This window comes from Micromys minutus (assembly GCF_963924665.1).
Source record: "Micromys minutus genome assembly, chromosome: 2".
NCBI lineage: Eukaryota > Metazoa > Chordata > Mammalia > Rodentia > Muridae > Micromys > Micromys minutus.
In genome coordinates this window covers 87,894,266-87,906,327 of record NC_137971.1, presented here as the reverse complement: position 1 = coordinate 87,906,327, position 12,062 = coordinate 87,894,266, and the positions used below count along the sequence as shown (strand labels likewise).

General features: G+C 38.3%; 1 protein-coding gene and 1 pseudogene across 2 annotated transcripts in view; one reads left to right on the top strand and one right to left on the bottom strand.

Annotated features, from left to right (window-relative positions):
• Positions 1 to 578: 578 nt before the first annotated feature.
• On the bottom strand, positions 579 to 783 carry LOC308417201 (protein kish-A-like; annotated as a pseudogene). Its single transcript has one exon. The product of its transcript is annotated as a protein kish-A-like (transcript).
• A 2,286-nt stretch (positions 784 to 3,069) lies between these two features.
• The window catches only part of LOC308417698 (uncharacterized protein), a gene marked incomplete at both ends in the record, with an annotated part of 32,751 nt that continues 23,758 nt past the window's right edge, over positions 3,070 to 12,062 (top strand). The window contains one exon of the mRNA XM_080913028.1: positions 3,070 to 3,998. Within this exon, the coding sequence (XP_080769154.1) occupies positions 3,070 to 3,998 (929 nt within the window). The remainder of the gene's footprint in view (positions 3,999 to 12,062) is intronic.

The window sequence follows — 12,062 nt, the reverse complement described above, 5'->3', positions numbered from 1 at the left end:
GAAGCCCAACTCTTGCTAATTAAAGAAATAGAGTTTTGTTTAAAATATTTTAAACACCTGTACTAAACTACAGAATTTGCCAACAGAGGTACTCTGGTTAGCAATCAAAAGTGTTTAAATATAAATGCAATCCTTAAGAACAGTAACAACAACAAAAATAGAACAATTTTTTTTTCTCAATAAAAATAAGCCAGTTACTAGAAGGTATCATTCTGTGAAGACATTATTTTGAAACCCTAGTCAAAGGAGCCTGAAGAATTTGCCACTGGGTTTCTACTTCATGCCTCAAGAACCTTAGGAAAAGCAGTTCTGATATAACAGAATGACATTTGCAGAGTGTAATACTGGAGTGAGAGACTGAGGTTGATGGCTACAATCACAGTCCTGTGTATTAAACTGCTACATCCAAATTATTCATACAGTTCATTAGTCCAATAGCAGAAAAATAGGAAACTACATCTCAAAACATATCTCATTCCATGTTCAGAGACAAATAGCTTAACCATTCTTCCCGTTATTTTCTGGAGGCAAGTCCTTGTGTACAGTCTGAGGGCAACACATGCTGGTGATTTCCAAAGCTACTGTAAGAAGAGGATGCTGAAGGCCATGACTATACAGCATATGGCGACATAAGGACTCTTGGGCTCACCAATTCTGGCATACTTCCAAAATATTCCCAATAGTCCAGTTTTAATTCTGTCCAGGATGCTGGTTGCCAGCGATGTGATATAAGCACATGTACATTACAGCCAACAGACTCTGAAAATTGAAAATGGCAGACATAGTGAGGCCGGTGCTGGTCCAGCGACATCACCCTTCCCATTTGTTTCTCATTCTCTGTAGTGTCAAGTCTTTCAAATAGAACATCCATTGCGGCTACCCAGGTGTGTTATTTGTGGTAATTTTAATGCAGCACTTTAAGTCTAGTTTATGTCCCGTCAGCTTAAACTGGAGTCTCTTTTGTAACTTTGTAGGTGGTAAACAGATCTCATATCTGCTTAGCCTGGGTTCCATGCTCTGAGTGTGTTTCAGCTGTGACACAAGGAATGAATAGACTCGAATCATGCATACATATCAAGGGACACTTACAAGTTTGTCCAACGTCTCTTTGGTTCAGCTAAAAGTCAGTTGCTATTTCAAAGCAAAGAGGAATTAAATCCTAGCTGAAAACACTTCTATACATAGCATTTATTAATTAATTACTAGGTTTGACTGCTCCTTTAAAAGCTTTAAACAAAAAAAAAAAAAAAAAAAAAAAAAAAACTTAAAAGTGAAGTTTCTATAAAAGCAAAGCATTGAACTTGAAGCCTTATAAAGGAGTATATCACTTTGTCACTCAAATGGCCACCAGAGCTAGCTAGACCACCAGCTTTGAAATAGTGCTTGAGGCTGTGTAGATTACAGTCTTCTCTAACATCTAGGTAAGATTGCTTGCTATTTTTAGGGGTTGCTTGTTTTCCAAAAGATCTTTGGAATGCCTATATCTAGTTAAAACTGGTCTATTTTACTATGAATGCAAAATCATGTTATGATAATTACTGTACTCTGAACTTCACCATGGGCTTTGTACTAGGTCAAGAATTTTCACTGTGTCCCAAAAGTAGGACTCCCTCCTAAGCATATTTGTGCACAGTAAGTAGTGAGCTTTCAGGGTTTATTTTCTGGGTAGCTATCTGTTCATCTCCACTACCAACTGAAGTTTCCAGAAATGTTGTCAACTTTTTTTCTAAGTTAGCATGCATCTCATATAAAAATGGAGAGAATAAAGAATTGTCTAATATGTTCTTTTTTTCATTAGTTTGACATTTTAGACAATGTAGGTAGAAATTAGAGGAAGGCATAGTGAACTTGAAACATCCATAGTAACATAAAACGTAACAGTATATAGATACTGGGCATTCAGGACAAGTGTTTCTAGCCTCCACCACCCTGATCTTTTATAAAGCACAGGCTCTTTGGGGGTGTAAGAAAACTGAAGGCAATTAGCATTTTTGATATGTAAACACCATCCCTGTTTTCTAGGCCACAGGTCTGGTAGGAGGTGTGAAGCCTACAGAATATTTATGTCTTTGTTAGTGGGGTGTGGAGGAGCCATAAAGCACTCCAAGCAGCTGGCATCTGCACAGGCTGTAAACACATAGCTTAGGAGGTGAGGGACACTGATACCCAGGTCTGGCAAGGTCCAGATGATCTCCCTAGCTACTGTGTTGGCACTAGAATCTTGAATCCATGTCTCCAGATTTGTTTAGTGTTGGGTTGGCATTTGGTCCCTGATTAGCTTCATCTGTGTCACTGGCACAGCAGGGAGACATGTCTTGCCTCTAGGTAGTCTTGCAAGATGGTCAAAAGGCCACATGTCAGACTGATCTTAATAGTTTTAAAAAGTAAAAATTCCAATCCAGTGTCTGGCTGATAACTTTTCTACCTATGTTGGAAACTACCATACATGTTTCAATTCAAGGTGTTTCCTGCTGTACTTAGAATATTTATAAATTTATAATAAAATTGTTCATTTTCTTAATAAAAAATAAACATTGCTATTTTGAAACAACTTGCTTTATTTTATGTTAATTTATTCCTTTATGTGAAGAGAACAGGGAAGGTAACATAGCATACTGAGAGTATCATAGGACAGCACATAGTTGTTAGTTCTCACCTCTCAACAATGAGTTCAAAGAGTAAAACTAGCAGTTTGCTGTTAGGCTTGGAGGCAAGAATCATTATCTGACAAGCCATTTCCCCAGGCAAAGTCTCATGATTTTAATTACATCTTTAACTCAATTAGAATTTAAAAAGTTTTATCATAAACATTATAAATAAAAGTTATTTATTATTTGTAATCCATTTCTATCATATGTGATCACTTAATTTTTAAAAAACTCATGTAGAAATGAGGAAACAATGAAAAGCCTGGGTAAAACCCTGAATTGTTGATCCAAATTTTTGATTAATACATTAGCATATAATGCTCTTAATCTCTGTATGAAATAAAATTGAGTGAAATATTTATAAATCTCTTCCTATTTTGTCTCCATCGCAGCCTTAATCGACCATCAGCTATCCTGTCACATGGCTTTTCTGGAGGATGGGAACCACACTGCAGTGACAGAGTTCATTTTACTGGGATTAACAGATGACCCAGACCTTAAAGTTGTCCTCTTCACCATTATCTTGTGCATCTACCTGGTGACTGTGTTTGGAAACCTCAGCACCATCCTTCTCATCAGAGTCTCTTCACAGCTCCATCAGCCCATGTACTTTTTTCTCAGCCACTTGGCTTCAGTTGACATGGGACTTTCATCATCTGTTACACCCAACATGCTTGTCAACTTTCTGGCTGAGAAAAATACCATCTCCTACATAGGATGTGGCATCCAACAGAGCCTAGCTGATTTCTTTGGGTCAGTTGAGTGCTTCCTTCTGGCTGCCATGGCTTATGATCGCTTCATGGCAATCTGCAACCCACTGCTTTATTCCACCAAAATGTCCACACAAGTCTGTATCCAGTTGGTTGTGGGATCTTATATAGGAGGGTTCCTTAATGCTTCCCTCATCATGTTTTACTTTTTCTCCTTTCTCTTTTGTGGACCAAATAGAGTTGATCATTTTTTCTGTGATTTTGCTCCTTTGCTTGAACTCTCCTGTTCCGATGTCAGTGTCTCTGCAGTTGCCATCTCATTTTCTGCTGGCTCAGTTACTATGATCACAGTGTTCATCATAGCCATTTCCTATTCCTACATCCTCATCACCATCCTGAAGATGCGCTCCACCGAGGGCCATCACAAGGCCTTCTCCACCTGCACCTCCCATCTCACTGCAGTCACCCTCTACTATGGAACCATTACCTTCATTTATGTGATGCCCAAGTCCAGCTACTCCACAGAACAGAACAAGGTGGTGTCTGTATTCTACATGGTAGTGATCCCGATGTTGAACCCCCTCATCTACAGCCTCAGGAATAATGAGATTAAGGGTGCCCTCAAGAGGCTGTTTGATAAGCAAACATTCTGCTAGAGTAATCTCTCTCTCTTTTTTTTTTTTTTTTTTTTTTTTTTTTTTTTTTTTTGGTAAAACTTAATATGCTAACAGCAATTATGCAAGACCAATGAGACTACCATCTCAAGTTATGAGATTTCTCTTTACTCTCTTCTCTCTTTTCCTTCCACTATATGTGGCTTTTTTAAAATCACACTTTATTTTTTTGCATTTTTTACATTTATTTACATCCCTTTCACAACCCCTTTTCCTCCACTCCTCCTACCTTTACATATTTCTCTCCCTATTTCCCACTCCCCTTTTGCTCAAAGATGGGCAGCTCCTCACTGTACAACCCCACCCTGGGTCACCTATTCTCAGAAGGGCTAGGCACATCCTCTCCTAAGGAGGCCCTAAGAGACAAAGGGGAAAGTGGATCCTATGGTAGGTAATATAATCAGTCAGCTCCTGCTTTACTTGTTAGGGAACCTACAGGAAGATGAAGATGCACATTGCTACAAATGTGTAGACTTCATGCTCCCTTGTTGGTGGCCCAGGTTCTGTGAGCCCTCATAGTCCCATATTAGTTAATTTTTGGGGAATTCTCGTGGTGTCTCTGACCACGACTTTCTCACTTCTACCCTCCATGTATCCAAAAGTCTGCCCAGTATATGCCTGATGTTTGGCCATGGGTCTCTGCATCTGCCTCTGTCTAGTGTTGTATGAAGCCTCTCACAATCCAGTTATGGTTTTTTTTTTTTTTTTTTTTTTTTTTCTGAAAGCATAGGAGAGTATCATTAATAGTGTCAGTGGTTGGCTCTTTCCCATGTGCTGGGTCTCAACTTGTGGCAGTCATTGGTTGGATGTTCTCACAGTTTCTGCTCCATCTTTATCCCTGCACATCTTGTAGGTAATAAAAATTTAGGATTCAACATTTTGTGGATGGAATAATGACCCCTTTCCAATCTTGAAGTCATGCCATTTAGTCCTGCCATTTACATATCCCTCTTGTATGAATCTCTGCTAGGGTCATCCTCATAAACTCTAGGTATCTTATCCAGTCCCAGGTCTTCAGCTAGTCACCAGAGAGTCCCTGCTCTCCCATTGATTTTTAGTCTCACTCTCAGCTCTCTTTCTTTTTGTTCCCTCTCTGGAAACAAAGTCACCATCCCCATTCACCTCCTCAGCTCCTTTTCTAAGCATTTCCCTCTCTTCTTCCACCTTTGATGGCTACTTAGTTTCCTCTTCTGATTGAGATTCATGCATCCTCCCTTGGGCTCTCCTATTACCCAGAATTTTTGGATATGTGTCTTATAGCATGGTTATTCTGCATTTTATAGATAATGTCCACTTATAAGTGAGTGCGTACCATACGTGTCTTTTAGGCTCTGGGTTACCTCACTCAGGATGATGTTCTCAAGTTCCACACACTTACTTGAAAAGCTCATAATGTCTTTGTTTTTAATATCTGACTGACTTTCTATTGTGTAGATATACCACAATTTCTTTATCAAGTCTTTAGTTGAGAGATATCTAGGTTGTTTCTGGTTTTTGACTATTATGAATAAAGCTGCTATGAACATAATTGAACAAGTGTCTCGATGATATCGTGGAAAATCTTTTGGGTATATGACAATGGGTGAAACATCTAGGTCTTGAGGTAGAACTATTTTCTGGTTTCCTAGAAACCACTAAATTAATTTCTAAGATAGATGTGTAAGTTTGCACTCACACAGGCAATGGTGGAATGTATTTCCTTGATGACTAAATACACTGAACATTTCTTTAAATGCTTCTTGGCCATTTAAGATTCCTCACTTGAGAATTCTCAATTTAACTCTATAGCCCTTTTTTCTTTATTGTTTATATTGGATAGTCTCTATATTAACATTTCAGATGTTATCCCTTTGCATCTATTCCCATTCCCTCTCCCCCTCCACTTGTTTTCAAGAAGGTTCTCCCTGTCCCAAATACACTCTACACCTCAGTACTTTTTAGAGGTAGAATAAATCACTAAATCAAGGTAATAACTCACTGCCTTAGCATTCCCCTACACTGGGAAAACACACAATCACTGGACAAAAGGCCTCTTCTCCCATTGATGTCAGACAATGCTACCCTCTGCTACATATGCAACTGGAGCCATGGGTCTCACCATGTGTGCTCATTGGTCTAATGTGTCTTCCTTTAAGTACTGAGAGTTTCTTACATCCTAGGTCTATGGTACACTCTAGAGAATTCCACACATCCTACCCCCATGGTTGCCTGGGCAACAAATCAACAAAACAGATACATCTGCACAGTTGGAAATGGAGGATGAAGATATGATTGATGTGTTCCAGAAGCAGACAGAAGGTGTCTACTAAAAAGGGAACCTGCTACTTGACTCCAGAATTTTGTTATAGATCAAGAATATATTCTCCTCTAGAAAACCACAAATTGGTCCAGTTACATCCTGACTACTACAGTATAGTTTTCTCTCTTCTTTCATATGCTTGTCCCCATTTCATTATTGTACATAAAATAACTGGTGTATGTGCACACAAATACTGCTCTTTTTGTTCTTTTCCTTTGTAAAATTAAATGGCTAATGTTGTTTTGGTTGACATCAGATGGAGTTGGTCTGGGAAAAGTACTGGTTCTGTGAAAATATTCCCCTTCTCCATTAATGGTGTACCCATTTAACTTCTATCTTTACATTCCAGTAAGTTATTTTGCTCTCCTTGTTTTAACAAAAGAAGCCAACAACTCAAAATCATTTCATACCTTGCTTGATGACAGAACATTAATGTTTTTCATTTATCATTGTAAAACCAGGAACAATATTATAACTTTGTTTATATGTAGCACTTACATGGTGGAAAAACTGTTTGTAAGTAGGCAAAAATGACTTTAGAACAAAATAATCCTAGATAGCCTTCCCTTCAAGTCAAGTATCTTCTTTTTTTTCAATTGAACAACTTTATTTTATAAAACAAAGGTAAATGTACAGATTTTAAGTATTTTTGCATAAAACTATATGAATACATATTTGTTAGTACTAGTTATTTTTTTAAGATTTAATAGTGTACATTAAGATCTTACTAGTTACAATGAGCAAAAAGTACATGTAAAACAAGATGTAACCTACTGAAAGTTTTCTTGGCATGTTAAGCATAATGGTTTTTCATTTTCTATTTTGACATTTGTTTTCCTTGAAGTTCAAATAGTCTGTGAGTTGTTTCTGGGGAGTTCAGAGCTTTCTGGGGTTAGTATCAAATTATCAGTGACTGCATATTATGTCTGTTCTTTTATGACTGGGTCACCTCACTCAGGATGCTATTCTCTAGATGCATACATTTTCTTAAGAATTTCATAAAATCATTGTTTCTGATAGCTGAGTAGTAATTCATTGTGTAAAATATAACACAATTTTTGTATCCATTCATCTACTGAGGGACATCTGGGTTACTTCCAGCTTCTGTCTATTATAAATAGGGCTGCATTGAACACGATGGTGCATGTGTTTTTGTTGTATGTTGGAGCTTCTCTTGGGTGTATGCCCAGAAGTGGAATAACTGGGTCTTAAGGTAGTACTATGTCCAATTTTCTAAGGAATAGCCAAACTGATTTCCAGAGTGGTTGTACCAGTTTACAACCCCACCAGCAATGGAAAAGTGTTCCTCTTTCTCCACGTCCTCACCAGCATGTGCTGTCATCTTAATTTTGATCTTAGACATTCTGACTGGTGTGAGGTGTAATTTCAGGGTTGTTTTGATTTGTATTTCCCTGGTGGCTAATGATGTTGAACACATCCTTACATGCTTCTCAGCCATTCTATATTCCTCAAATGAGACCTATTTGTTTAGCTCTGTACCCCATTTTTAATAGGGTTGTTTGATTCTCTGCTGTCTAGATTCTTGAGTTCTTTGTATACCTTGGATATTAAGCCTCTAATTGATGTGGAGTTAATCAAGATCGTTTCCCAATCTGTTGGCTGCCGTTTTGTTTTCTTGATAGTGTCTTTACCGTTATAGAAACTTTGCAATCTCATTAAGTCCCATTTGTCAATATTTGGCCTTAGAGCATGAGCCATTGGTATTCTGTTCAGGAAATTTTCTCCTATGCCTATGCATTCTAAGGTTTTCCCTACTTTCTCTTCTAATTGTTTCAGTGTACCTGGTTTAATGTAGTGATCTTTGATCCACTTCCACTTGACCTTCATAGAAGGAGATAAGAAAGGGTCTATTTTCATTCTTCTGCATGCTGAGTGCCAGTTGGACCAACACCATTTGTTGAATAGGCTCTTCCTTTTTCCACTGAATGTTTACAGCTCCTTTGTCAAAAATTAAGTGATCATATATACCGCGCCCCACCTCATCCAGCAAGGAAGATACGACACTCCAGATTCTTTTCAACAGCCTCTTTCAAGGAACACCTTGATGCTGAACACGGTAACCCGGAGCAATGAGCGCTCTCTCTATTTATCTCCCTCTAAGAGAGAAGGATGATTTGTCCCTCAGGGATTGGTGAAGCAGGGATTACCAAATTAGCATAGCGCCGCCTGGCACCAAGAACAGTATTGCACATGCGTAGTACATTTGTTTACCACAGTGCAAGCATATGTTGGTGCCATCTTAGCGGGCACGGTCAGGAAACTGCACCCTACATCTCCCTCTTTTTTATTATTTTAAAATGAGCTGGTCTAGATCTGGGAGCAGGGTGCAGCTTATCATGGTTTCTGTCTTAGGTCATTTTACTAGTTCCTGGTCTTACCCATCATAGGGATACCCTATCGCCACCGGGTCCCATGTCTTAGGTGGATCCAGGTCTGTGAAAAGTTGCCTGTCTCTGAATACACATGACTCATGTGCCCTATTCATTCCCATGTTGATCTAGGGTGAACTCTCTATTCTTTTAGAGAGGCCAACTACATACTGGGAGAGTCACCATTCTGAAAAACGGCCATGGCTTGGTATACTAAGGCTTTGTGCCTTCGTTGCTCTTGTTTTAATTTGCAAAGAAACCAAAGACATGCTCCACATCCCAGGAGGATAATCATCCCCAAACCAGTCATTCATGCCCACTCCTTCAGATAATTCAGGATGGCAGCAATTCAAGATTACAGTATAGTAGCCAATCGCTAGAGCAATGGGGGGCCCACTTAGGCTGGTGGGGTACTGGCTCCTGAAGCGTACTTTTAGCAGGCCACCATTCTCTCACCAAAGAAGCATTGACTTGGTACCTGGTATTAGTAGAAGAGACATCAAACCAAAACACAGATTGATTATATAAGAATATGCACTTACTACTATCACTAATATTCCTTACCCTATAAAAATATAAACTTCCTGCCAAACGAAAACTTCTATTTTTATTAATGCTAGCAAGCTCTCTATCTAAAAACAAGAAAGACAAATCTAAACTCTTTTTTTAAAAAAAACAACTTTATTTTACAAAACAAAGATAAATTACAGATTTTAAACATTTTTTGCTTAAAATTATACATTTTTGTCAGTACTTTTTTCAGATTTTAACATAAGTTTTACATAAAACTATATGAATATATTTTTTAGTCAATACTTGATTTTTTTCAAGGTTTGATAGTATGCCTTGAAAACTTAATGGTTACAATGAGCTAAAGAACATGTAAAACAAAATGTAACATGGAAATAGTTAAAGTTTTCTTGTTTTGTAAATATTTTTTTGTTTTGTTTTGTTTTCTTTGTTTCTTGGACTTCATACAGTCTCTGAGGTGTTTCTGGGGGAGTGCAAGCCTCTGGGGTTAGCATCCCACTATCAGTGACTGCATATTATGTCTGTTCTTTTGTGACTAGGTTATCTCACTCAGGATGATATTCTCTAGATGCAGCCATTTTCTTAAGAATTTGGTTAAGTCATTGTTTCTGGTGGCTGAGTAGTACTCCATTGTGTATATGTACCACAATTTTTGTATCCATTCATCTTCTGAAGGACATCTGGGTTCCTTCCAGCTTCTGGCTATTATAAATAGAGCCGATATGAATATTGTGGTTCATATATCTTTGTTGTGTATTAAAGTGTCTCTGGGGTATATGCCCAGAAGTGAAATAGCTGGGTCTTCAGGTAGTACTGTGTCCGATTTTCTGAGGTATCGCCAGACAGATTTCCAGAGTGGTTGTATTAGCTTGCAATCCCACCAACAGTGAAGAAGTGTTCCTCTTTCTTCACAGCCTCTCCAGCATCTGCTGTCATCTGAGTTTTGGATCTTGGCCAATCTGATTGGTGTGAGGTGGAATCTCAGGGTTGATTTGATTTGCATTTCCCTGATGGCTAAGGATGTCGAGCACTTCCTCAGATGTTTCTCGCCCATTCGGTGTTCCTCAACTGAAAACGTTTTGTTTAGCTCTGTACCCCATTTTTTTAATAGGGTTATTTGATTCTCTGGTGTCTAGCTTTTTGAGTTCCTTGTACACCTTGGATATTAGGCCTCTATCTGATGTGGTGTTGGTAAAGATCTTTTCCTATTCTGTTGGTTGCCGTTTTGTTTTCTTGACAATGTCCTTAGCCTTAAAGAAACTTTTTAATCTCATTAAGTCCCATTTGTTAATCTTTGACCTTAGAGCTTGAGCCATTGGTGTTTTGTTCAGGAAATTTTCTCCTGTGCCTATGTGTTTTAAGGTTTTCCCTACTTTCTCATCTAATAGTTTCAGTGTATCTGGTTTACTGTGGAGATTTTTGATCCACTTACACTTGAGCTTTGTACAAGGATATAAGAAAGGGTCTATTTTCATTCTTTTGCATGCTGAGTGCCAGTTAGACCTGCATCATTTGTTGAATACGCTGTCTTTTTTTCCATTGAATGTTTACTGCTCCTTTGTAAAAAATCAGGTGAACATATACATGAGGGCTCATTTCTGGATCTTCTATTCTATTCCATTGATCCACATGCCTATTTCTGTACCAGTACCATGCAGTTTTCAGCACAATTGCCTAGTAATATAGCTTGGGGTCAGGGATAGTGATTCCCGCAGATGTATTTTTTTGGTGTTGAGGATGGATTTCGCTATTCTAGGCCCTTTGTTATTCCATATGAAATTGCACATTGATCTTTCCAATTCCATGAAGAACTGGGTTGGAATTTTGATGGGGATTGGATTGAATCTGTAGATTGATTTTGGTAGGATGGCCATTTTTAAGATGTTGATTTTTCCAATCCATGAGCATGGGAGATCTTTCCATTTTGTGAGATCCTCCTCAATTTCCTTCTTTAAAGGTTTGAAGTTTTTGTCATACAGGTCTTTCACTTGCTTAGTTAGAGTCACACCAAGGTATATCATAGTTTTTGTGATGATTGTGAAGGGTACCTTTTCCCTAATTTCTTTCTCCACATGTTTGTCCTTTGATTATAGGAAGGCTACTGATTTATTTGAGTTAATTTTGTATCCAGCCACTTTGCTGAACTTGTTTATCAGCTGTAGGAGTTCTCTGGTTGAATTTTTGGGGTCACTCAAGTACACTACCATGTCATTGGCAAAGAGTGATGTTTTTATCTCTTTCTTTCTGATTTGTATCCCCTTGATCTTTATTTGCTGTCTAATTGCTCCAGCCAGGACTTCCAGTACTATGTTGAATAGGTAGGGGGAGAGTGGGCAGCCTTGTCGAGTCCCTGATTTTAGTGGGATTGCTTCAAGTTTCTCACCATTAAGTTTGATGTTGGCTGTTGGTTTGCTGTATATTGCTTTTATTATGTTTAAATATGGGCCTTGGATTCCTGTTCTTTCCAGGACTTTTAACATGAAAGGGTGTTGGATTTTGTCAAATGCTTTCTCAGCGTCTAGTGAGATGACCATGTGATTTTGATCTTTGAGTTTATTTATATGGTGTATTACGTTGATGGATTTCATTATGTTAAACCATCTCTGCATCCCAGGGATGAAGCCTACTTGGTCATGATGAATGATCGTTTTGATTTGTTCTTGGATTCGGTTTGCAAGGATTTTGTTGAGTATTTTTGCATCAAATCTAAACTCTTATTGGTACTAAAAAAACGGGGATGCACTTTTGCATCATGACGTATCCGCACTGATCTCAGGAACACTGACAGAATCCCCCATCGGGGCTCTGCT